At 43.0% G+C, this 27,763-nt stretch overlaps 1 protein-coding gene across 1 annotated transcript in view; it reads left to right on the top strand.

Annotated features, from left to right (window-relative positions):
- Positions 1-27,763, top strand: part of rimbp2b (RIMS binding protein 2b) — a 92,068-nt gene that overhangs the window by 19,341 nt on the left and 44,964 nt on the right. The window contains exons 2-5 of the mRNA XM_080433902.1: positions 10,066-10,149; positions 19,904-19,993; positions 23,537-23,659; positions 25,533-25,637. Coding sequence (XP_080290028.1) covers positions 10,066-10,149; positions 19,904-19,993; positions 23,537-23,659; positions 25,533-25,637 — 402 coding nt within the window. The remainder of the gene's footprint in view (positions 1-10,065; positions 10,150-19,903; positions 19,994-23,536; positions 23,660-25,532; positions 25,638-27,763) is intronic.

Genomic DNA, 27,763 nt, shown 5'->3' with positions numbered 1-27,763 from the left:
TCCATGGGCAGAGAGGGAGAGAGCTTGACCACACCTTGTTTTAGGGCCAACACACCCACCGGCCTAAATTCATCGGCACGATCATTTGATATTTAGATAACAGGGGCGCAAAGGGCACCTACTGTACACAATTCGGAAGTTATAGGATTAACATGTGTGCTTCCGCTAGCGCTGCATTGCACCGGGCGGAAAATAGGGCCCTTGGGATTTTACAGCGTATAGGGGTTGCTCCCACACCGACACAGCCAGAGCAGACTGTGGAAGAAAATACAGAGCTAGCAGTGCTCAGTGTTAGCATTGCGGTGGGTTATAGGGTTTAAAACCCCCAAGAGAATCCCCTCACAGCCACAAATGTACATACACAGACCCATGTACGTACACACACACACACACACACACACACACGCGCGCACACACACACGTTGCCGAACTACAGGCTCACAACGCATCGCAGTGCGACACTTTGTGAGCTTGTAGATCCGCTTTTTCCGGTGAGCAACACCGGTGCGCATCTATGTTTAAATCAGGCATAACTCCCGTGACAACCCGTGAACCTAACCGGCTAACCCTAACCCCAACCTGAATCTTTTCCTAATTATAAGCCTAATTCCCCAAAACCACTTTTTAACCTTTTGAGGATCAGGAAAATTTTCCTCACAATGACTATTTCTCAAATTCTATACTTGTGGGGACATGTGGAGCTCAGAAATGTGGTAAAACAAGTACACACACACATTTCTCAAGGGATTCCAAGGGATTCCAGCTACTACACAGCACCACTGTCTACAGTACATGTCCTGTAGGCTGTACATGGCAAAATACTGAGTAATTGGTTACATTTGTACACTCTCAGTGAGTTAAATTATCGCTCAGGAATTTACAGTGTAGAATTCAGACACAGGACTAATCGAGTCCTTTGGTCCCACATACGCAGGGAAGTCCTTAGTGTTCATTTAACCATTTTTACACTGTCAGGGTTAAATTCTCACAGAGGATTTTGCTGCGTAGTACATCATCATGATGTGGAATCATTTGAAATGGCAGGGCAAGTTACATAAGCCAACAGCTTAAGTCTGTGTGCACTCTGCTAATACAGTATCTGCTGCTGTGGGAATGGCTGTGTCTATGCGTGCGGTGCGATTTGTGGAGCGCATGTGATTGTTGTGCATGCGTTTGTGTAGACTGTGTGTGTGTGTGTGTGTGTGTGTGTGTGTGTGTGTGTGTGTGTGTGTGTGTGTGTGTGTGTGTGTGTGTGTGTGTGTGTGTGTGTGTGTGTGTGTGTGTGTGTGTGTGTGTGTGTGTGTGTGAGTGAGAGTGAGAGAGAGTGTGCGTGCGTGCGTACGTACATGCGTGCGTGTGGAGGGGGAAAAAGATAGCTGTATAAATATGAGAGGGTGAGCGTGTGGTGAAAATGAGGGGTGAGCAATTGAAAGAGTAGGTTTGTGAGAGAGAGAGAGAAAGAGAGAAAGAGAGAGAGAGCGAGAGAGGTGAAAACAGATGGGGAAGGGACGGTAGAAGGGGAGATATGAAAAATGTCATCAGTCAGGATTTAGCGTCTAAGCTTCTCGGCTATGCAGTATTTTGTCTTGGGTATGAGAGTGTGTTCGCTCTATCAGGCATATTAAATGTCATGCAGCAGTGGCAGGCAGCCTCCACTGGGTTCCAGCTCTCTTCTCCATTTTCTCCCCGTCTCCTTGTTTTTTGCTCTCCGGTCTGTCTGCCACTCTCTGCATCTCCCGCCCTCTCTCTCCCTCCATCTCTCTCCCTCCCCCTCTCTCTATCTCGACGTCCCTCTATCTCTCTCTGTCTTTCTCTCGTTCTTTCAATCTCTCTCTCTCTCTCTGCGTCCCCATCTTTGTATCTCTCACTTTCTCTCCCTCTCTCTGAATCCTCCGGCCTGGAAGAACGGTAGACGGTCCAATTTCATTCTCTTTCTCCCAATCTCTGTCTCTCCATCACTCCCTCTCCCTTTTTTCAACTCCCTCCTTCCCTCGCACGCAAGCACGCACGGACACACACACACACACACACACACACACACACACACACACACAGGCAGCGGTAGCAACAGCAGCTCCACACAGACACGCCCTCCTCCTCCTCCTTCTCCTCCAGAGGACCAGAGGCCCTGGCATGCAGTGCCAGAATCCAAATGAAGCTGCGTGCTGCCACCGTCGCCAGGGACTGACCTGTCCAAGCCACTGAGCTCAGCAAGAGAGAGAGAGAGAGAGAGAGAGAGAGAGAGAGAGAGAGAGAGAGAGAGAGAGAGAGAGAGAGAGAGAGAGAGAGAGAGAGAGAGAGAGAGAGAGAGAGAGAGAGAGAGAGAGAGAGAGAGAGAGAGAGAGAGAGAGAGAGAGAGAGAGAGAGAGAGAGAGAGAGAGAGAGAGAGAGAGAGAGAGAGAGAGAGAGAAAATGAGGTTACCCCTCCTCAGCAGAGCTTGTAAGAAGAGCTTTTCCAACTACAAACGATCAGGAGATCAAAGTAGGGAAATGAGAAAGCGGGGAAATCCTCCTGTTACTAAGTCATCGCTGAAGAAATATTATCTAAACCGAATTTTTGTTGAAAGGGTGATATTGTGGTTTTAATAGTGGATTGTCATACTGTACGTACAAATTGTTCGTCCACACATAGAGCTACTGTATAGTGACCATGTGTTGAGCTCTGTGCGTGTCTGTGTGTGCGTGCGCGCGTGGGTGCGTGGGTGCGTGTGCTCAGGCCTGGCAGCTGAAGCATAGTTACAAATTGTTGGCTTGCCATTCCTGCTGTTAACTTTGTCTGCTGTTGTGCTCAGTGGGTCAGTGATTAGGAGTTGCTTGTGACTTGTTATTTTCAAAAGAATGTTGAAGATTTTTGAATGTTGTTAATAAAGACAAACTTCATTTATAAAGCGCTTTTTGAAACGGGGTTACAAAGTGCATTACAATAGCAAGATAAAATACAGCCAAAAGGGATAAACAACAACAGTCAATAAAAATTCAAATGATAAATAACAAATGACAACAAGCTATAATGACATGCCCAAAACGGGGACGTCAAGGTTGTGCCAGCACAACACAGCAGTCTGGAACGCAAACAATAATTCCCACCTACTGTAGAGCATGTGGGTTGACATGGAAGGAATATGGATCGCTATGGATGTGTATTTGCATTAGTGCCATTGAGGCACAAATGCAAGATCCAGCTTACAGCGGTTCAGACTCCCTCATCTGTCTTCATTTAATGTGTAGTAAACGCCTCTTCACTTTATCCCTGAGCTCATTACTCACAATGGCAGCCATTTGAATCTTTTATCACAGGGTTTTTTAATTGAACATTGGCGAATGTGTTCCAAACAAATGGGCCTGTAAGCAGCCTGAGAGCTTTGTGTGTGTGTGTGTGTGTGTGTGTGTGTGTGTGTGTGTGTGTGTGTGTGTGTGGGTGTGGGTGTGTGTATGTGTGTGTCCACGCGATGAGAGAGAGAGGGAAAGAAAAATAAATATTCATAGCTTGGCACGATGTCAAGCCGTCTGGTTCTGAAAACTGTACACATTACATACTGGTCTGTAGGGTGAAGCTGCAGTTTGGCAGCATCTCCTTGACGAAGTTCACCATATGCCGATATGGGATTGTCCTCAGTAGCTTCAGATGGAGTCCGCAGTGCCAGAAAAAAAAATGTATTAGATGCAATTGTGAACAATAGCCAAGTAAGATACTGTAATGCCTCCATTGGCCAATCAAACGGTTCCGGTTCACTGCAGCTCAACAGTCAGTGTGAGGGGTGGTCAGGAGATCTCTATGAACTGCATGTATTGGAGCCTGGGAGGCCGAGAGCAGGTTCTGGTGTTCTTGCGTGGCTGTGCATAGGCGGGTGGTTCGCCGTCTTGACGTATGGTGAAGGGAGCGTATCCTGGAGGTATCATAATGCGGCTGTCAGGTCCAGTAGAACGACCTCAGCTTTCTCTTTGGCCTGGAAGCTGTCATCCAAATCTTTGCGTGAGCGGTGTTACCTGGTCCACTGTCGACCTGCCCCGTCGGAAACCGGCTTGTTAGCTGCGGGTCCACTGCTGGCTCGATGCGGCTGTGGATCGTCCTCTCCAGTATTTACAAGCTCACAATGCGTCGCATCGCGCCGCATTATGAGCTTGTAGATCGGCTATTTTGAAAAAAATATGTGTTATACATTTTGAACTTGTGAAATGGGACATTCTGCACAATGAGTACTTTTATTTTTGGTACTTTAAGTATGTTTTGATGCAGATACTTTTGTACTTTTACTCAAGTACATTTTCTATACGGGACTTCTACTTGTAACAGAGTATTTCTACCTTGCAGTATTGATACTTTTACTTAAGTAAAATATGTGAGTACTTCTTCCATCACTGGCGCAGAGCCACGTAGATGTTGTATCACTCTGATGGATCACAAACTCTGGGTGCACTTTTATCATGGCCAGGTGCCTTGCCTTGCTTGGGTTTGGAGATGGCCGCACTGAGTTCAGATGTTGAGAAGTCTCCTGATAAGTCAGTATCGACACTGGCCACTCTAGAGAGAGAGAAGATACAGTATGTACTGTAAGTTCTTATCAGCATCTGGGAAGCGGGCGTTTTTCAGGAGCTGGGATGCGAAGGCATTTGCTGTTACCGGACTCTTGGGGGGCGTTGTTTTTCTGCCAGTCAGCTGATTGATGGTCTGCCACACCTTAAGACCGGAGTGGGTGAAGTCGATTGACTCGACGACTCCAGTCCATCTGGCCTTAAGGGTGGCATCCAGCTTCTGCAGTATAGTGCCGTTGCTGTCGCGTCCACTTCTTCCCTCTAACTGGTCTGCTGGTGGTCATGCAGGAGGTGGTTGAACTCTTCATCCCAGCCCGGGATGTAGTTTGCGTTGTAGCCTCGTGGAATAGTTGTCTTTGCTGCCCTCATGCACGTAGCACGTCGCAGTAAGCTGATTACGCGGCGAAGGCAAGGTCCAGGTTGGTGTAAGTGTCCCATCTAGCGGAGTAGAAGCTTGGATGGCTCTTTTAGGTCGAACAGGAGCTGAGCATCGGTGTTGGAGGCCCACTCTAGCCTGGTTCCAGTCGAATCTGCCATTGTAAAAAAAAAATTGCCTCAGTAATATCCACGCAGTGTGATATTGTCTGGCTACGCGAGGCTAGGCCCACTCACCCAGTGTCTCACCGCCTGGTGTTGTGTGGGAGTATCCCAGTCGGTGTGCTCGCAGTTGAAACCACCGGCGTAGATGGCAGGTTACAGGACAAGCGGGAGGGCCACGGACAGTGTCGATGCTGGAAGCTTGTACACGTTGACGGTCATCCCTTCAGGAGACCCAGAGATACACGAAAGAAGAAGACATTATATACCCAGCCACAAGGGAGATGGCAAGCTGTGTCTGCCAGGCGTACGTGATGATTCACGATGAATTAATGATGTCGAGAGAATGTTAGAAAACACAACTACCTCTCTTTAGCATGGTAGACTTTATATTTCTTCATGTGCACACTGTGTATGTTTTGTCTTCCAAACAATATCATTATATATGTTGCTTCCATTGACAGGAGACCACCTTAAGGATAGCAACAGGGAGGGTGGCGCAGAGGGACAGGGGGGAGTCGGAGACAGAAAATGGCATCGGCACAGGAATCGGAGAGCGGAACTGGAAATGAGGAGGACACAAGATGATTTGAAAAGAAAAGGGAAAGGAAGAGTAGGCTACACAGTAGTAATGCAGTCAGTTTATGAGGAAAGAGGAGACATACTGTAGCTTGTTGTGATGATAACTGTGACACAGACAGACTTCTTCTGTCTGTCTTTTAAGGATCCACATGCATTCATAAAGTGATTTGATTTGATTTATTAAGCACAATTTTAAAAACAGTACAAAATGTGTACACACATTTTTTCAAAGAAAAAGAGTGCCAGGAGAAGGCAAGAAGCCTACCCATATGAACTCAGTAAATGCATTAGTATAGTGCATGATTGCAAATGACACTAAGCCATAGTTGGAAATGACATGATTACGATCGGTCAAGATAACCAGGAGTGGGATGGTTATATCATTTATTGTGAATCAAAGCGTCAGTTAGATACTGAGACCTGAAGATGAGGGTATTTTAAGGTTATAGCTGTGTGACTTGCTTCCCACTCAGAAAAGAAGCAAAGAAGGAGGGAGTGATAAGTGGCGTGTCACTGTCAGTAGAGGCCGAGTCATTTCGGGTCGTTGCAGGTGTGTGACTGACACGATTCAGAGAAGGGGAGGAGGATAGGACAGTAATGCGGTGTGTTTGACATTTGAAGGGGAATTGCTGGAAAGAGTGTACATTGAGTATGTGTGTTTTTCTGTGTCTGTGTCACGTCACGTGAGTGCCTCGCTCCTTTGGGAGACCAGTGGCAGGTCCCATGAGTCTATTATTTCTCATGGGAGAAATGAACATGAGCACAGATTATGACCAATTCCTTTGGCCCATATTTTTGTAAGTAAATATTAGACCCATTTTTCTCCAGCCACATATCTTCTGAACATTCTGACACAAAAATTGCATTTTTCAGAGACAAATTAGTAGAACAATTTACAATTTAGGCATTTAGCAGTAAGTAAGTAAGCATGCACTCTATTCAATAAATATCTATTCAGTAAATAGTCATATACTGTAAGTAGAGTTTCGAGAGAGCAAGAAGAAGCTTGAATGCCAGGTCAGAATAACATTAACATTTGCGGTAGAGGAAAAACAAATCAAAGAAACAAAAAAGAGAACGAGTAATCAAGATATACTATGTATCTGCATAGTGAACTAGCATCAAGAAGGGATACAAGGAGGGTTAAATGCAAAGTTAACTTTGTTCGAGACCTGTCTCTGTCTCAGTGACACACTCTTGTGAGATCTGGCAACACAGCTCACGTTTGCAGAAGGTCACGACGCCCACTTAGGACACTGGAAGTGTGCACAATATTATACCAGCTTGGAATGACTCATCTTCTCTTTTGAGTATCTTTGGTGTGAGTCAGTCAGTTTGTCATCTTTTAGAACTTGCCAGCGTAATTAGTCATCTATCAACATAATATCCTATTCCTATTTGATTTATTTAATGTTGGCTATGATAAAGCATATGAATAGGCAGTATAATAACATACAAAAAAGTAAATAAGTCCAATAAAAGTGGTAGCATATTGATGATACATTGATTACATGAAGGTACATAAAATGTACTCTCTCTCACTAAGCATGATCATGGCCTTGTGGACCTGCTGAAAAGGGATCAAATCTGCAATGATACCAAATGTCACTTGTCTGATCAAAGGTCAGGCAGTGGTGGACAGTAACAAAGTACATTTACTTGAGTACTGTTGTTAAGTACATTGTATTAGTATATGTTACTTTACTTGAGTATTTTTTAAAGCTTATTACTTTTACTACATTTCAAAGAAAAATATTATACAAATATATATAAATTGTATTGAAAATGTTTAAGCAAGTACAAATTTGACTGAGCAACATTCACTTTTAGTAGAGAAATATTTATACAGGAGGATCTATACTTTGCAAGTACTTGGGTTGAGTACTTTGTCGACCACTAGTAACGGATGACATTTCCTCCTCCACCACCCACTCTCTGCCTCTGCTTTGCCTTAATTCCTCACTGTCTTATTAAATAGAACTAACACTCCAAGGTCAAAAGGGGAATACAGAGATGTAGCAGAGCCAAAATGTCTGCCATTTGACTGGATTCCAGTATCAAAAATCTAACTGAGCTCTAAGCACTAGAAGTGCACTATATAAGTGCATATCCATCTGTACATCATTCACTGTGTTCTCCATGGACTCCTATAGTGGCTTCTCCCGTGCTTATTTTAGCCCTATCTTGGGATGTGGTTCCATGCCATCAGGGAGTGTGTGTCTATAGAACACATTGACACAGATAAAATCCCCTTTAATTCTACTCACTAATCTTAGAAGATCCAGCTGCACTTTGGCACTCTTTTGTTACTCTATCACTGGTAAGGATCAGGATTATTAAACTTAACTAAAACTAAGACTAAAACTAAAACTTAAAGGGAAAAGATCATTTTAACTGAAAACAAAATTAAAACCAAAATGAACAATGCAAAACTAGCTAAAATGAACAAATTACCAAACCTAAATAGAATTGCATGTAAAATCATCTTGGTTTTCCTTTTCTTCTTCTTTTTACTATTAACTGATTCTTTCATCCTACATTTTTCATAAATATTTTTTTAAAGCTGAAAATGTATGTGATTGAACCTGAATTGTACTTGAATGGAAGAGCTGGACACATATTTACTTTGACCCTGCTATGTTATCTCTCATCAGTTGCAATTATGCTGGCATGAAAATCTGTAGGATTTTGCTGTAGACGGGTGTACACTAAATGCTTGGAAAAGGAGCTGGGAATGCTCTTGAGTGTCCATATACCCTCCACTGTGCTACTTTCTTTTTCGCTGTGCCCTTCTCTACACTACTGGGTGGATGAAACTGAAGCGGGATCTCTTGATTGGATTATTGTCGCAGCTAGTCATGGCAGCCCCACGGCGGTCAGAACACCCAGGCAGCTTTGATGGGCAACATCTTCTTTTTGGGCTGCCTGGTCCCAGTCAAAAGCCAATTGTGATGAATAACTCTCTGGATAACAATGACAGACTATAAAAGCCAGTCTCTGGTAATTGCCACAGAATAGAACTAAAGACTATTCTTTTGGTTCTATTTGCGGAACCCGATACAAGCGAACCTCTAACTCCTCTGTAATTTTCCAGATAACACTGTATTTGTTTGTTCAATTAAACAGATCAATAGAAAAGTAATCAGCAAAGAAGGCATTCAAAGATGTGATGAATGGTGGAACCGAGTTTGAAGTCAGTCGGTCGGCCGGTTCTCGAAATACGTGAACTACAGACGCACGGACAGAGATTTTACACATTTATAGTAGGATGAGCATGATTTTAATGACATGACACGTGGGAACCTGGGCACAAGGTAAATTAATCACCCACCACCGTTCGTTGGCTGGGTGCTCTAATGGGCGGGAAGCCGGGGAGGGGATTGTCGTTGCGCTAGTGACTCTATGGTTGGTCGGGTCCCCTGTTCAGTAAGGAGAGGAACAGGGATTGATTGATTGAACATTTTATTGACCGCTTAAAAGTACAGCAGTACATTAAAAAGCCAAATGGATAACCACAAAAAAAGCCAAGGGCTTGTTTCCAGTGTGGTCAAGCAACAATACAACAAATAAACGTCACAAAGAAAAATACATATAGAAAATATGCAAACAATTCATGACGATAACTTAAAAAGGAGAGGCGGGACCATGGATGCGAACACATGGAGGATACCACTCGCAAGAGACGCTGTGAAGCTCACTAAAAGAGTGAGCTGTTTGCAACCCAGAGGCAGGCAGGCTAGTGGGAGAGCATGTTTAACCAATTGGAATTTGAGAAGAGCCATGATTTTAGGGCAGACTTAAAATTTAGTAGGGAAAAGTTTCGGGGCTGCTGGTAGAGCATTCCACTGTTGGTGGCCAGTGCGTAGTAGTACATTTTTACCCTTGAGTGTCTCGAATTTAGGGGGGACAAGGTCACAGAGAGGCGTGTTCCTCTGCATGTGCTACACCCTCCCAGCTTTTACATATTTATTTTACCTTTATTTAAACAAGTCAGTCCATTTGGAGGATTCAGTAGCTGCAATGAAAATTTAGAAAAAGTCATAACAGAATAAAACTGAGACATCCTGTATAGTAGGTAAAATTGTAAGAGAAATTCTTACAAATTGTAAGAATAGCATTCATTGTGTACTCTGTAAAGAATAAAGATAGCATCCTCTGTACGTATGTATGACAGTTACCTACACACACACACACACACACACACACACACACACACACACACACACACACACACACACACACACACACACACACACACACACACACACACACACACACACACACACACACACACACACACACACACCTTACACAGTGCCAAATATTGACATGCCCAAAGCCTTTGAGGTTTCACTGCATTCTGATTTCTTTCAGTGTTCCTGACACACCATTTCTCTCTCTCTCTCTCCTCAGGAGTCAGAGATCAGCACCAAAAGGAAGGAGTGTGAAACACTTGAGGAGGAGGTGAAGAAAAAGAGTCAGACATGTCAGACTTTGGTAAGTGCTCCAGAAATATAACGCCGCACCCACACACCCCACTATCCCCGGCCCCTGGCTGAAAGTCTGAGGCTTCAAATTGATTTGTCCCTAATAGCCTTGCCTGGTACAATCAAACACTGTGCTCCCTGGGGACAATGAGCTGCAGTTTATATATACACATACACATACACATACACATACACATACACATACACATACACATACACACACACACACACACACACACACACACACACACACACACACACGCACATTCATACTGTATATATAGTATACTGTATATGGGTCAAAGACGAGACGTGCAAATGTGTTTTCCAGAGGCCATAAAAAAGGATACATGTTCTAATCCATCCTTAAAAATAAACGAACACCATGGCATAATTGTGCTAGTGTTCACAACAACATGAACAAATGGGTGATATATTATATCTAAAAAGTATTTTAAAACTTCCGGAATCTTGCACTCGATGTTATTCAGGGCAACACAGGTAAAAAGCCATTTTAAAGCATATTACATGATGTTAACCATGTGACTGTATGTGCCATAACAAAGAGGACCTACTGAAGTCCTTCTATCAATGTGTTGAGTTGACTAAATCTCTCACACACGCGGCTTTGGAACAAAAAATGTCATTCAGTGCAACACACAGAAAAAATACTTTCAATGCTATTATTCAATCATAAATGTATTAAATAATAATAATACAGTAATGATAATCTCTATAGGTCAAGGTAACTACTTTATATAGGTGGCCAAGGAATTGCCTGTTATCGTAGACCTTGTTTTAACTAGTTCACAACATTTAATTAAAAATGAATTGCATGAAATAATATTGAATTGTTGTATGAACACTATTATAACTATAAAAGCATAATTTTAAACTATTTATGGCATTTCAAGGTATTATAAGAGACATCTTTATATGCCTTACACTGAATAAAATGCAAAAGCTTTCTTCAGCAAGAACAATAATGACTGCACATTTTGAACATCTTATCCTGTTAGTATGCATAGTTTTTATAACTGAAAAAATAGGTAAAAGAAAAAGAATAGTGTTGTTAGTAATAATAGTTCATAGGGCCATAATTGTTATTGCTGAAGGAATCACATTTAGTATCAAGTATCTATGGCATGAATGACAATAAAATATAACAATTGGATTTATTCTCAAATATAAATAATATACATAAAAACCTTTTTAAGGTATTTTAATTGCGGTTTAAAATGTTTGATACCTTGAAAACGTATTTGACCCATACAGTATGTATACTATAGTATACTGTGCAGTACACACACACACACACTGATGATGGCTTAAATGTTTAACCACATGAACCCTAGCGTCATGATTCTGGGCATGTCTTAACTCATTTACTGCCACTGACGTAATAAACGTCATTATTCCCGTTTACCAATACTGCCACTGACGTAAAAAACATAATTTAATTTTTTTCAAATTTTCATTTTTTTAAATTTGACCCAAAGACCAAGGAGATATGATTTTTCGAAGATCTACACTCCCATCCACTTCCTTGTTAACTCGGCTCCTGAGTACTTTTTTTTTTCAATGAAAAATCTCTGGCAGTGGGCAAACGCGGCCAGCAATAATTCAGGCAGTGAATGATTAATAGGCGGAAATAGCAGATCTGCAAGCTCGTTTTGAGCTTGTAGGGCGTCTGTTTCCGGCAAACAGATTTGGTGTAGAGGGAGAAAAGGAGCGGAGGCCATGCATAGATCCTGGCCAATGAAGTATAGGGTTTAAGTGGTTAGATGACAATTGTTGTAAGACAATTTTATGATGTCTACATCCCTGTGAGTGTTGAAATAATTTGCGTTGTACATCACTGGCAAAACCTGGGTATGAATAATATTATATGCAGGGTGCTATACGTGGTTTCTGCAGGCTGTGGCTACAGTGGGCACAGAGTTTTTGCATAATACTATAACAATTCATGTGCCTACAGCAATGTTGCATGTACAGTACAGTACCATTTGTTCATGCTGTACATGTAATTGTTGCCTTCTGAAGAAGGTTTTACACAAATCCACTGCTTCCATACGTCTTTCTATTCTCAAAGGACATTTGCTGAGAAAGTACTAGAAATGTCACTCTGCCTTGTGGGCTCGCCTTGACTCCAGACTAAAAGGCCAGGGAAAGAAGATGAAGCAGATACTGTACAATACATGAATATTCTAGTGACAATATCTGCATTTGCTCCTTACTGTTGGTTGCGTGTTTGCAACATTCAGATTTCACACACACACCGTCCCTCCTCTAAAGGACCTTTATGAAGTGGGCCTTGACTACCATGACATTTTAAGATATGGTTCATTAAAAATAATGGCTATATCAGCTGCATGTACTGTACTTCAGAAGCCATTTGCCTATTCTTCTTTTTCCCACAGTAATAAAACAATTAGCTGAATAACTGAGTAAAAGTTGGGATCATTGTGTGGGTTAATAGTGAATTTCTTTCGTACTGTAAATCATCCTTTTCTTCAGGGATTATTTTTCGCTAGACTTTTCAAATAGTCTGCACATTATTCAAAACACAACAATAAAGTTCACTGCGCTGAACTAGTTTCAAATCTCTTTACTCTCTGCAAGTTGATTTTCATACCATACAGAAATTAATAGAATCCAATGGCTTCCTTGAAAATCTAACAAAATGCTTTGGAAAACAATCTGCAGTAATGTCAAGGATACGGTGAGTCATAGTCAGCTAAACATGCCAGACACACACAGGCCACCAGGCCTCATCCACCACAGGACCTCACTAATGTAGAACATCAGTACCATGAGCTGTAAGTAACACAGCTAATGCTAAATTTGTGGTCCTGAAGGCATTCCCTACCACAGCCACAGGAAGCGCAGCATGCACAATGACTAATCACTCCATATTATACTGAGATGAATGCTCCACCCCCCCCCCACCCATCTGCAGCTCTGCTGGCACACACACACACACACACACACACACAGCCTCTGAAATGAGCTCTCTTTTCTGTGATGCTGCTATTACAGTATGTGACTATCTAGTTTCATTTAAAGGATTGAGGATCGCTATATGGTGGTGCGGGAGGAAGGAACCCTGTTTGAGAGGTTCTCAAATCATGGTTTGGCAGAGGTTCCTGTTTCTGTTGCAGAACAAGAAGGCCAAATTTCAGACTTCATTTTTAGATCACCTACACAATATAGATGTTCTGCTGTAGTTGTCTGGAATGAAATTGTGTGTCTGTGTGTGTGTGTGTGTGTGTGGGGGGGTGTCCATCAGTGTGTTACAGTGAGTGGTATTGCGTGGAAGTATTTGAATTCCATATCCCTTGTCAGCGGCATACACAGACCTTATTACACATGGGTTTTCATCAAAAGGGCCCTGGCACGCATGCACGCACGTGCAGCGTGCATGCGGGCCTTGCGCGTGCGCGCACGCGAAAAGTTTCGGGTATTAGCGTTTTTGTTACTTTAAATCAGTTAATTCGGTCCAAATATTTTAACTATAACCATAACTAATGGAACTGTAAAAAAAATGGCTATTTTTATATATTAAAAACAAAATGTATGAACTAAAACAAATTTAAAAAAATCCTCGCCAGCAGGGGGGCCCCCTTGCGTATGGGTTTACATAACCCAGCAACCCTATGTAAATTACGCCACTGTCCCTTGTGTCCTACAGGCCTTCGTCTTCCTTAGACGCGTCGTCTTTGTGCCTGCGTGCCCCAGATAAACACTCCATTAACACTCTGCCATCTTCTCACGTGCCCAGCCCAGAGCAGCACTTCCCTCTCCTTCCCTTGTCAGGTTCCTCAGTCCGCGGGAACTAACCCAAAGGACAAACTGTCCCCGAAATGGAATGCAGCAAAGGCAGGCCGGCCTCCATGGCGCCACAGTGCCGTCCTCGTCTCCTCATGTGTTGTCCTCAGAGGACGGAGACAAACAGGTACAGGACAAGTGAACCCCAATGTGAGGGCAGGGAGGTTAGACAGAAATGTCACTTCCTGTTTGGTCTCTGCTAGCTCTGGTTTCCTTTGCTCTCTCTCTGTCTCTCTTTCTCTCTCACTTTCCATCTGTCTCCTTCTCTGTTTCTATCTCTCTCTCTGGGTCCGTCTCTCTCTGTATGTGTCCCGCTCTCTTTCTGTCCTCTCATCCGTCCTTGTCCAATGTCTTATCTCTCTCCAGCTCTGCTTTGGCTCTGTCTTGCCTTTGTCTCTGTTTTGTTATCTGTCTCCTTCTGTCGGGTGAAAACTCACTGACTAGAGCCTGCACACGGCTAGATGAAGTAAGCGTATGCAACCCTCTCGCTGTGGTGCGTAGGGTGATAATGCATTTACACCAAAAGCCTATAGGATTGCACGCCGACGACATTCAATATCAACTGTACAAATTACCACTGCCACTAATGCCACTAATGCTGTCGTCTCTGCAATGATCCTGGAGCATAGCTGTGACAGTAATACGCACGCACATCTGTGTGTGTGTGTGTGTGTGTGTGTGTGTGTGTGTGTGTGTGTGTGTGTGTGTGTGTGTGTGTGTGTGTGTGTGTGTGTGTGTGTGTGTGTGTGTGTGTGTGTGTGTGTGTGTGTGTGTGTGTGTGTGTGTGTGTGTGCGCGTGCACACGTGCGTGCGTGTGTGAGAGAGATGCTGACAGTAAACACTGACACAGCCATCTGTCGCTTCCACCTTCCTAGTCATAGTGCACGTGCGTGCACACACAGACACACACACACACACACACACACACACACACACACACACACACACACACACACACACACACACACACACACACACACACTCATACAGGCTTATGTGTGTGTACCAGACGACTGTGTGTGTGTGTGTGTGTGTGTGTGTGTGTGTGCTAGGGCATTCACGAATAGTGATTTTTAGCATTCGAATTATTCGACCTATAAATATTCGAATATTCGATTAATCGATTTGATTATATAAAAAAAAAATTGCCAATTGACGACTCGACTCAAGGAATGCGAGTTGACGTCACACCAGAGCTCACAGCTGCGTGTCTGCTGTAGAAAAGCCACTGAAAAAAGAAGAATCTAATAATCGACTTTGATGTACAGTGTGTGTGTGTGTGTGTGTGTGTGTGTGTGTGTGTGTGGATTGCAGTCATGCAACCAACATTAAGGAGCGAGAATGCAGATATTGGGATCCTATTTTTCGCGTCTTAAGTACCAGGTCTACTTAAGACCAGGTAACTTAAGACCTGGAGGCGTGGCCCGTGCTGTTTGGCTATTTTGAGTGGCCAAACAGCATTGGCCACGCCTCCAGGTCTTCAGTTAAGTCTTAAGACCTGGTACTTAAGACGCACAAAATAGGGCCCAATATTGTCTTTAGAATATTCATGTACTGTATAATAAAAGACCAGCCAGAAAGGCAATGAAATCATATCACTATTACAAACGTGCAATTGACTGCTGTTTTACAGTATCTTGAAGTAAAGTATACATCCTGCGTTGTGTGTTGAGTAAGTCAAGCAAACAGGGAGTTCTCAGGTGAAATGTTTAATGCTTGTTTACTGAAGGGAAGCAGGGCTGCTTCAACCCTCAGCCTTGCTCTAATTAGACACAGCACTAGCTCAGTAGGTCGAGCCTGACCATGTTTGGTCAGAAACCACATCCGCCTACACACTGATATAGGCCTTAAAACGGAGGGAGAATCTCAGGTATTCTACACTGTGGGCCTAATTAAAAGAGTGACATACACTGCATTATTCAGGAAGCTAACCTGGCTCCTCAGAATTAATGGAATACATTTTAATGACTTCCTCCATTGATGAAACATCAAGGGCTTTATTTTCCCTTTCAGAAATCATTACATTTTGACTCATGAGCTACTCTCTTGTTGTTTTTGTCATTGGTGCTGTCATATTAGCGTTCTGTTTTTTCAAGACACAGTGATTTCACTGGCAGCACAAATCGATTGTAGAATGTTGATGTTGGAATGCGGTTAGATTTTTTTTGAAGCAGAGGCTTTCAAATAAGATGAACATCCATGTCATGCTGAGCAGCGCTCTAGAAATGCCAGTGAATGTAGGCCACAGGCTGCCATAGTATTCTGCAATTGATCCTTTCCCTCGCTAATTTCTTCAAAAAGTGAGACCAGAATAATTATGATGAGACAGCATTTGATCTCATATGAGATACACACACCAGACAGTATCTAGATAGAGTAGAATAGTAGAATCTAACACTCTTTGTTCAGTCAAGCCTTAACCACTTCCAATAGACCGCCGAAGTCTGACGTCATTTACACATCCTTTGTTTGTCTACCTGGTTCGCAGTTTTCCACCCCCGTTCTGAATCCCATAGACGTATTTAATATCGCGTCAAATAAGAACTGTGTTCCAAAAATAAACAAATGACCACGGCGGGTTGACTCTTATGGATATGAAGCATCAACTGACGGTGAGAAAACGATAATGTTACTTCCGCCGAATTAGTTACATTTTCGCCAGAAACAGACTGTATCAAATATAAGTGACTGACTATCATAAACTATACAGAACCTCCTCCCTGACAATAACGCCGACACGCAGTGTTTATTTTTGGACCACAATTCTTATATGAGACGATTCTAAGACGACCCAATGTTATTCTCCATAGAGAAATTACTTCCGCAAACCTGGGGATGAACGAGTGACGTCAGGACTTCGGTGCTCTATCTGGTCCCTATTTTGGGCATGTCATTATCCTCCTATCCTATATTAAAATTGGTTAATGTGAGGGGCGGACCACGGTCATGTCACTATGACTCAGACATATAATATATACATATAAACAAACCTGATATGCCCATTATATAGGCATATCCTTGTCCAGAGCCACAGATCCGACCACTATGCATATGTACTATATGGTCATACGCATAATACGCGTATGACCATATATGGGCATAGTGGTCGGTCGATCGGCCGGTCGGTCCCATATATGCGTCACCGGGTACTCTGACATTCGGTCGGATCGGTGGTGCGACGTAGGTGTGAGGGCCGCGTAGCGGCCTGAACCTCTAGCAGGTTAAAATGTCAAAAGCATTCCAAAAATGTCCCAAAATGTTTCACAAATGCTAATATTGCAGATCAACAAGCTCTAGTGAGCTTGTAGCACACTAAGCACAGTCACACATATGCTTCTGCAGGGGATTAGCCAACGCATGCCGACGTGTCAAACACGTCAATCATCCATGGTGTCTTGCATATTGTGGGCAGCGCCTATTTGCTGGTGTATAGTTCGTTTGACTGGTGCGTGGTTTGTTTGACTGACTACAGATGGCTAGACAATCAACGCAATTACTCAAAGGAGTAACAGGAAGGGGTTTCAATTCCATTATATGGACACAATGTCACATTTATACACACAGCTGTTCAAACATGGCCGGTGAATTACCTAAAACTAGGGCTTGTGACACAATGATACTTGTCAATAACTTAAGTTTTACAACCTCAAAGGCCAACAGATGCGAGCTCCCCCATGTGGCCCATGTGCCTCGCCCCTTAACCTCACCCTAGCTTGAGGTCAGGAAGCCCACACTGGAAGTGATTACAGAGTATTGACGTATCTCAGAGTTTCCTCACACTTTCCAATGAGTGATGATGTGTTTGAAGAAAACAGTCCCTCTCATTAGGACATGCACACAAATGTACGGTAGTCAAATACGTAAATCAATTAGGAACTTCATTTTCTTAGCCACAGTCTCCAGGTAAAAACCTGTATTTAGCTCTGATTTGAAAGAGCAAAAGATTTGATTGGAAATACCAATGCTGTGTGTGTGCGTGCGTGCGTGCGTGCGTGCGTGCGTGCGTGCGTGCGTGCGTGCGTGCGTGTGTGTGTGCACTTGCATATACTGTAGGTAATGTATGCATTGCACACCAGCCGTGGTAAGTAACAAGAGTAAAGTAACAAAAACATTTATTTTATTGCCTTTTCCAGTAACGAGTAATATTACTACTATAGAGTTTTGAGTAACAATATTACAGTACTTTTCACCAAAAGTAACTAGTAACATTTTTCTTGCGCCTTGGTGGAACTGTGGGTCGAGACCCGAGACATATGTGTTACGTATAACGTGATTTGCGTGTGTTGGGAGGGTTTATAGTTGGTGTGTCCAGCAATTCATTTTAAGATAGTTAATATAGAAATATTATGTTATGTTTAGCTGTCCAGATGTCGGCAGTTGAAGAGACATAGTCCATCTCCTTAGATGCTTTCTTCAGCTGAATTTCCATTGAAGTTTATTCCTTGTCCAAATACTAGCGTCGCTCCGCAATAGGTTACATTGTCATGAGGAAAGCTTGGTTTCTGTAATTAACCAATATGATCCTGTCTAGGGCCTGCATACTGTATCCATTCATTTGCGCGCGCACACATACAGTACATGCACGCTTCATTTCCGTATCTGCTCTAGACCCAGACCGGATTAGCAACCTGCAAATCAACTTGATCCCAGTCTAAGATAGTATTAATTTAACTGATGAGGGCACGCACATTAAACCACAGTAACGGAAAAGTAATATAACAGGTTACTTTTGGCAAGGAGTAAAAAGTAAAAGAATAATATTACTTTTGAAATGACCTTTTCTTTGTAACGAGCCCAACACTGATTATGCGTAATTACATACTGTGTGCATGTATACTGATTGGGTTGCTGTAAATAAACAGTTGTTTCCCCAGTCCACATTTGCCCTCCATTGAAACATGGCTGACCTTCATAAGTAAAACATCAGGAAGCAGCTGCAGTACAGCACAGTGCACAGTCAGGAGCCATTAAGGGACACTGTACTTACTGTAAATCTATCATGCATGAGCAGCGAGCTTTCTTTGCTGTACAACACTTTGCCTTGTGTTGTACACTTTGCCTGGCGCTGCTGTAGCTAAAGTGAAAACGCGCCATCGAGAAAGAAACAGAGCTGAGCTTTCCAGTTCACACTGCAAATCGCATCTGTGGCAACGCCTTATGGCTGTTGATTGAATGTAATTAAGTTTTCCTCCTCTGCATTGAGGGAATGTTTTTTTTAATCTCTCCACGACTGACACACTTAGACGGGAAGAAGAAGAGCGTCGAAGGAGATGATGGAGAGAGTGGGGGTGGTGGGTGGTTTCAGGGAGGTGTGGGGGAGGGTAAGGGTTGCATAAAAAATGCAAATCTATTTTTACATCCTATGTTAATCACATTTTCATGAGTTTACTGCTTCCACTGTTGTATGCCAAACACATTAACCCATTAAGACCGGGAACGCATCTGTCTTTTTTTTTTTGGCTATTCAAAAAAAGCAGATATACTGTACAAGAGTGCCGCGCTATGAGCTTGTCGATCTGCAATTTGTTTTGGGGGGGGATTGTGAACATTTGTGCAAATCTTTAGTTTGAATATATATATTTGAGTTACAAATGTTGGCTTTAAAAAATATATATATTCAAAGATTTGCACACATTTTCACGATTTAAAAAAAATAGCAGATCTACAAGCTCTGGGCTATTTTTGAATAGCCAAAGAAATCTAAAATGACTGTCTTTCCCGGTCTTAATGGGTTAAGTGTCTTGTTGTTATTGTCAGACCCCTCCCTTTGCTCTTTTTTAGTCATGCTTTCTAGGACAGATGATGAAAGAACAACCTGCCCAGATGAATAATACATGGCTACATGGCTAACAGCACATTAGTTAGAGTAGAGTGCTCCAATCACACCTTGTTTTGAGGGTTTTCAAAAACACCGTTTCCTTTCCTCTTGCGTCTAGGAGAATGAGCTTCACGATGTTCTACAGGAGAAGAAGCACTTGACTCTCCAGTTGTTCAGCAATAGCCAAAAGGCAGCCGAGTATGAGAAGGTAAGAGATGACAAACTGGGTCATGGCTTTTCATGCCTGTACAATGAGCCTCCGAGCCTTTTATCTTCACCCACATCTCCTGGGTTTTTACTTTGACACATTATTTCCCCAGGTTGTGTATCTAATGGTGTTTCTGTCACATTAATAAATGACCTGTTGTTTGCTTCAGACACTGACCTTAGGCTGCACTGCCCCTGTCGTCACATTTCCTCTACGATATTTTAGTCCCATGCACTGCCAGTCAGACTAAAGGTGCCGTAGGTACATCAGTATAAGATGCTGCCTGGATGATCGCGGTGCGGATGTTGAGCTGTTTCACCAGCTAGCCTGTAGCCTCCAATTCTATTAATCCATTTAGACCGGGATCGCGGCTCTGTGCCGCGCTATGAGCTTGTAGATTTGCTATTTTTGTTTCAAATCTTTTTTATTGTGAAGCACAGGGTAAGATTATACATTTCTGTTCATATATATGGATTGCTTCCTTTTTTTTTAAACAAAAACAAACAGACATATACACAAAATAGACGGGTAACATGAAAAGAATACACTCAAACTTAAGCAAAAAACAAAGGGACCCTCCCGCCTCCCTTCCCTCTCCCCAGAAGTGCTGCCCCAGATTACGTGCGACACGGGTCATCCACAAGGATTAGCCTTTCAACCTTTAAGAAAGGAGACTAAAGTAGATTGGCTATTTTTTTAAAACAATCGTGAAAATGTGTGCAAATCTTTGAATATATATATACATTTTTAACTCAAATCTTTGCTTCTGGTGGTCCCTTGAACAAAATATTTTCAAATGGGGGTGTCCGCAGACAAATACAATTCATTTTGGGTGGTCCTTGACATGAAAAAAGTTTGAGAACCGAATTATTTTTTTCGAGGATTTGTAGAATCCCCAGAAGCAAAGATTTGAGTTAAAGATGTTTGCTTGAAAAAGTATATGTATTCAAAGATTTGCAAAAATGTTCAAGATTTTAAAAAAAATAGTAGATCTACAAGCTTGTGCTGCGCTATTAGCTTGTATATCTGTTATTTTTGAATAGCCAAAGAAATCTTAAAATGACCCAGATGCGTTCCCGGTCTTAATGGATTAAAGCACTATCACCTTCCTTTTTTTAGCTCATAGACCTCAAAGGCTTTCTTTCGACGATAACACAGGGGGGCCAGAGGAGAAGATGAACGGACACAGACTGAGCACTAGCTAGGCCATCGCTATACGGGTGGGAAAGCAATTTCCTGGACGAGGCGATTGGCAGGTTGGCTGCTGTGAGGGTTGAAGGAGGGTGGGATGCCGGTTATTGATGTCTTATCAGGCGTCTCTCGCAGCAGCGATCCTCCTAGTGTTATCACACGGACGGATATGAGAGCACCACTCTGCAGGGCCAGTGCGGATATTAGCCCCTCGCCTGCACCCCCCCCTGTGTTCAGATGGTTATCGTTTTGCCTGAAAGGTGTGGCCGTGAGCAGAACCTCCCTCATTCCCATGTTAGCTTGTCACTCCCAACATGGATCCAAGGCATCTGATACAGTTACAACCCATTCGATCCGGGAACGCATCTGTGTCATTTTAGATTTCTTTTGCTATTCAAAAAATAGCAGATACGTATACAAGCTCATAGCGCAGCACCGAGTGCCGAAAAAACGGGAAAATGTGTGTAAATCTTTGAATATATATATTTTAAAGCGAACATTTTTTTTTTTACTATTGTTGCTATATCAGTGCTGCTCAAACTTTTTCTTGTCAAGGACCCCCCAAAATTATGTTTTTGGCCACCGATCCCCTCAAAATATGTTGTTCCAGGGACCCCCCAGAAGCAAAGATTTGAGTTAAAAATGTTGTTTCAAAAAAATATATGTATTTAAAGATTTGCACAAATATTCAAGATTTTTCTAAAATAGCAGATCTACAAGCTCGTAGCGCGGCACTCTGTGAAACTAGTTACCGTATTATTATTTATTTTTTTGCAAAACCTGATTTCTCTCAAATAGAACCTTTTGGTGATGGGACACCAATGCCAACATGGACAACATCTGTATCTGTAAACGTGTGTTCCAGCTGTCTGTACAGTCATTTGTATCCATAGATACTTTTCACTTTGTGGAGGTTGAGCTGCGCTGTGGTCCATTGCCTAGGTGTTGTTGTTTTCATAGCTGCTGTTGTTGTTTGTTGAAGCAGCCTCTCCCAGTAGTCATTAGTCATTCATGGCTGCACTGAGAAAGGGATATCACTACATTATTGCTGCAGGAGCCAGTCACCTTCTTGGTGATTATGGCAATCAGGAGGCTGATTGCAACACACTAGCTTCTGAGTTATGAATGCAATTGGTCTGTGACTGGACTATGCACAAGAATATGAATATAAGAATATGCAAAACACATTTGTCAGATACTTCATACAGTGTGCAATACAGATTGTATCTATTTTAAATTATTGTACAGTGTGAGTATAGTGTACATTGTTTTGAATTCTAGGTTTTAGCCCTTGGTTTTGGGATTGGGAGAAATTGCCACATTATAATAATTTTAACTGCCTTCATCACTGTTGTGATTTCGGTTGACCAACCATGTGGTCCCTAAAGAGTCTCCCTCTAACTAAGGGTGGTGAGTGATGTTTCTGTTGAGTCACGTGCGTGGAGAACCAGATGACAGCAGGCAGTATCACACGACAAGCTCTGAAGTTTAATACACACATAGAGAATGCATATACAGTATTGGACAGTGGACACATGACGTGACCAGAAGGACAAGAATGGATAGGAATAGAACATGCATCTCGTATCATCGTGCACAGACGCCAGTCTCTCTGATAAAGTAGCTGATGGTCATCGTATCACGGATATCAATATGCGTACTTTGATGAGTGAGTCACCACATGTACGAGTACTGGGTCAAGCAGATAAAGGTCATAAATCATGACAATCACTATTTACCATTGGTTGGATTTCACAGACAACCTCAAAAATAAGTAATCGTCAAACAGGGCACAAGGTGTCCTGGCTTAGCCATTACCCTCTGTGTGCATCTACAGCAGGGGTTTTTCAAACTTGAGAGCAATGAGCAAGTCAAAATCTCAAGACACACATGTATACATAGCAAATTGCCAATAGAAAATAGCTGATCTAGGCCGATCCGTCTTGATCACATGACTATAGAGATAATCTGCTTCCTGTGTGGCACTATAACGGGCTGATGTGAAAGATTTGGGCCAGAGGTTCTGCTCATGGCCTCCATGGAGTGTGCGTGCAAAGTTTCACGCCGATCAGTCCAACGGTGCCTGAGATTAGCTGCTCACAGACAGACAGACAGACAGACAGACAGACGGACACACACACACACACACACACACACACACACACACACACACACACACACACACACACACACACACACACACACACACACACACACACACACACACAGACGGACAGGGGCGAAAGTTGTATAGCTGTACGCAGTATATTGCAACAATAATATGTGGTTGTCACAAAATTGCAAGGCCCACCACTGATCTATATCACTCTCTGGCTCATTCTTTATGTACAGGTGAACGCTGAGTATGCCCAAGTCAAAGAGACCCTTGGTATTGTGACCCAGGAGAGAAATTCAGCTCTGTGGGAGAAGAACCTGCTCCAAGGCAAACTGGAGAACCTAGAGCAGGTGCTCAAGGTAAGAAAACCAGTTTCCAGGGCATGCATGTTCCTATTATTTATGCTATGTTATGTTATGTTGTGTGTTTTCTGTGATGTGGTGTCTATTGTGTTTGTGTGTATTATGCCAGTCCCAATTCAGGTGTTATTACAGAGTCTGAACCTCCCTGCCTGCACTACAGTGACTCCGCCTGATAATCTTCCTCTATCTGTCTAATGTCCCTGACCTGTCTGTTGCCTTCCAGTGCCGTTTTGGGAGGTCTCACCGGGAGCTGTGAAAGAGTAGAAGCTCGGAGCAGTCTGCCCCGTCTGCCCCTCTACTCCTTAACATTATCCCACTTTCCCAGCCCCGTCCATCCCTGCTCGCACCCACCCCCCGCCCCCAGCCCCTCTCTTCCCCAACTAGATTTCCAAGGTATCATTGCTATGTCAAAATGTTAGGGAGAATCCCTATTCAATCCCATTTTGAATGCTCCTTCTCCACCCCATTGGCTGTGCTTACGCCTTCCCTGTAATCTCTGGGCTGCTTACCGAGCAGGCACACGAATGGGCACCTGGCTATGTGACCAGAGCACTGTGGAATGCGATTGTGCATGAGGCAGGCCAAAGAGTTTGGCACCAGTCAGACGGTGGGTGAGGAGAGATAGACGGGCTGGGTTTGGGGGCGGGGCATCTCGGGAGGGTAATGCTTAATGTATACTCGGTCACACTAAAACAATAGCAGATCTACAAGCTTACAACTTGTCACATTGTGATGCTTGTAGATCTGCTATTTTTGGACGGCAGCGCCATTGTGCAACGGAGTATAAACTAAGCATATAAGCCTATCTGCTCGGCCAGTGTCATTTGCCGAAAAAACGGAATTTGAAGCTAACTTAGTTAATGTCGGCAAGCGACATTAACTGATTAATTGAATCAAGCTTTATATGATGATAATGCCACATACAGTAGACATTTGATGACATCAAGTATCCTTGACATTGAGTTTGATATTGGCATGAAGATGTCATCTACTTATTTTCCCCTAATATGTTTACTTCCTGATTGTTCACATGTACTGCACAGTAGTAGGAAGACTGGATGACACTATTACATACATACAGTATGTGGCTGTGAGCAGCCTCGCAATCCAGTCGTATTGTATGGCTTCTTATGTTATGGATGACCACGTACTGGACTTTGCTCACCCGTTTCATGTAACTGAAAACCCTGTATTGATCATGCAAAGACAACATCGCTGAGGACAGCTTTTCACACAGTGTCAGTAATGAGACTTCTATCAGGGATCGTGTTACCTATAAAGGGGGCAGCAAAACAACAGTATCTGTGCACTGATGATTGTTTTTCTTCTTCTGCACAGCAAAGCATCTCTAGTCCTCATCCATAAGCGTCCTTCCTTTATAAAAAAAAAACCTGATCAGATTTCTAATCTAAAGGATCAGTTGACATAAACTGTTCTGACATGATACTGTATGTGCCGTGACATAGTTTATGTCATTCTCAACGTTAAAGGGTTTTAGGGTCTCAGTACTTTTAGCAGATATACTCAGACTGTGTGTGTGTGTGTGTGTGTGTGTGTGTGTGTGTGTGTGTGTGTGTGTGTGTGTGTGTGTGTGTGTGTGTGTGTGTGTGTGTGTGTGTGTGTGTGTGTGTGTGTGTGTGTGTGTGTGTGTGTGTGTGTGTGTGTGTGTGTGTGTGTGTGTGTGTGTGTAACGTGCGTTATTTCTATGCACATGTCAACCTGTGTCATTTATGCTGGGGATCTTTTTTGTGATTCAGTGCCAGCAGATGTTTAGTCCTACTAACAGTAGCCCTTTCTATACCCCCCCCCCCCCCCCCAACCTATGCTCCCTCCCCTCCCGCTTTTCATCCATGGCTCCCCCTGCGGACAGCATATGCGCGAGGCTGCAGAGAGGCGGCAGCAGCTAGAGTTGGAGCATGAGCAAGCCTTGGCTGTCCTCCATGCAAAGCAGCAGGAGATTGAACTCCTTCGGAAGGTAAGTGGGATACTAGGAGTCATCGCTACAGAAACGTTATTGGAAGGCCATCCCTCTCTTGTTAGTAGAGCCTGACCAATTTATTGGTCGGATGATTTTGGCCTATATATCAGATATATCAGAATCTGCATATATTGTCCAAAAGGCGCTGATATGAAAACTTCTTTTACAGAACATAATGCAGAAAAAGATGCTCGGGGTAATTTAGGAATTGTACTATTTTTTGTTTTATAAACGTGTGTGTGTGTGTGTGTGTGTGTGTGTGTCTATATATATATATACACACACACACACACACACACACACACACACACACACACACACACACACACACACACACACACACACACACACACACACACACACACACACACACACACACACACACACACACACACACACACACAGTACAAGCAGAAAACGTGGTGTTTTTGCCACTTTGTCAGCTTGCCCTCGCGTTGCCGGGTTATTGTGCTAACATGTCACAAAGTGATGCGTTGATCAGCATGTTCAGGTTTCAGTTGGCTGGGTTATGGCATGGGTGAAATAGTCTCTCTCTCTCTCCGCCTCCCTCCCTCTTTCTCTCTCCATCCCCCTCTCCCTCCCTCCCTCCCCCACCCTCTCTCCCTCCCCTTCTCTTGCTCTCTATATTGCTGATTGAGCTCTCCCTCCATATCACCCCCTCCCTCCCTCCTTCCCCCTCTCCCTTTCTCTGACTCTCTCACTGATCGAGCTCTAGTCTGACGTCACACACAACTAAAAACAGTGTTTTGCGCTGACATTAGCGTTGCCTAACAACACTGATTTGTGGTGACGTTCATTAGTGGGTGACATATATGGGCTTATTTGCCGATATGCGCTGAAGTTGGACATGTCCACTGTCCAGTATTATTTTGTGTGCAAGTGGACATTTTGGGCTTTTGGTGTCGCTCAAGGAATGTCCATGAGCAGAATTGTATGAAAGCGCACAGCAAATTCCATGGCAATCTAGCCTGTGTTTTTTCTGACCAAAGTGTTGGGCGGATCAAGAGACCAATACAGCCGTCCTAATTAAGAGCCCTGCCGTTAGTGGGTCTAAAAATAAGTAAATAAATGCCGTTTCACACTTTGGCAGTTTGTCTGCCTGCTATATGCAGAGGATCTATCTGTGACTTCAAAGTAAGGCTGAAAAAGCAGAGGCTGTGGAAGTGATGGGAATTGTCGCAGACACCTCGTCTGGATTGGAAACAGAGCTCAAAGCCTGCCATTAACATTGGAGTCAGTCATTAACAGGCAGAATCCTCCGTTTACCAGCAGTTCATTAGTGGGTGATCTTCCTGCAGAGACATTGCCTGCATTTCTGCATTCCCTTCAATTAATTGCCTGCGAAGTGGATTCACGAAATTGGAAAGTCCACAGATGTTCTTTAATTCGAGTGGAACGTTAGTTTTTCTCCCAACAGATGTTCCTGGTCTCCAAAACTAAAATAGAATGTATTATTTTATGTTCTATATACGGTACAGTGATTCCATATTACCCAAAGATTATTATTCTTGAGTGCACTGGAAATCTTCATGTATTTTCAAGGGAGCATCGTTTCAGATTGCTTCAACATAACTGATATGCACGGAATCATAGAACAGATCATTGCACTTATAGAGCGCTGTCACAAGTTCGCAGCCACTCAAACAGACATTTTGACAGCATTTTAACCGTTTCACTGACCACAGAGGTTGCTATTATATAAAAGGCAAAATTAGCCACAGTAGCCAGGTTCAGACCTGGGCCCACCGATAGCTGTAAATCCTTTTGGAGCATCAGATGGGTGGGGTTTGCTGGATCAGAACAATTCAAATGGTGTGTTGCTAAGCACAGAAAAGTGTAATAAATTAATTTAAAAATATTATCCTATCATCGTCCTAAATTAGCCTGACCTCATTGTTCTCTCATGGCAAACTCCACCCACCCAAAACCAACTCATTTGGCTAAAACAAACCTTCAGAATAGATTGTTGCTGGTTTTTAAACAGAATCTTATCATTTCTTTGTAAGGAGAACATGTGAAAATCTGCCATAAAACTTCCCAATGCCATCTATTTGTCGAGAGTTTGTTTTTTTGGCACTGGGACATTTCCTATTTTTTTTACA

Source organism: Gymnoscopelus braueri, assembly GCF_963280865.1.
Source record: "Gymnoscopelus braueri genome assembly, chromosome: 7".
In the NCBI taxonomy this organism is placed as follows: Eukaryota; Metazoa; Chordata; class Actinopteri; order Myctophiformes; family Myctophidae; genus Gymnoscopelus; species Gymnoscopelus braueri.
The sequence above is the reverse complement of the archived record's forward strand: the minus strand, read 5'-3'. Positions and strand labels throughout refer to the sequence as shown.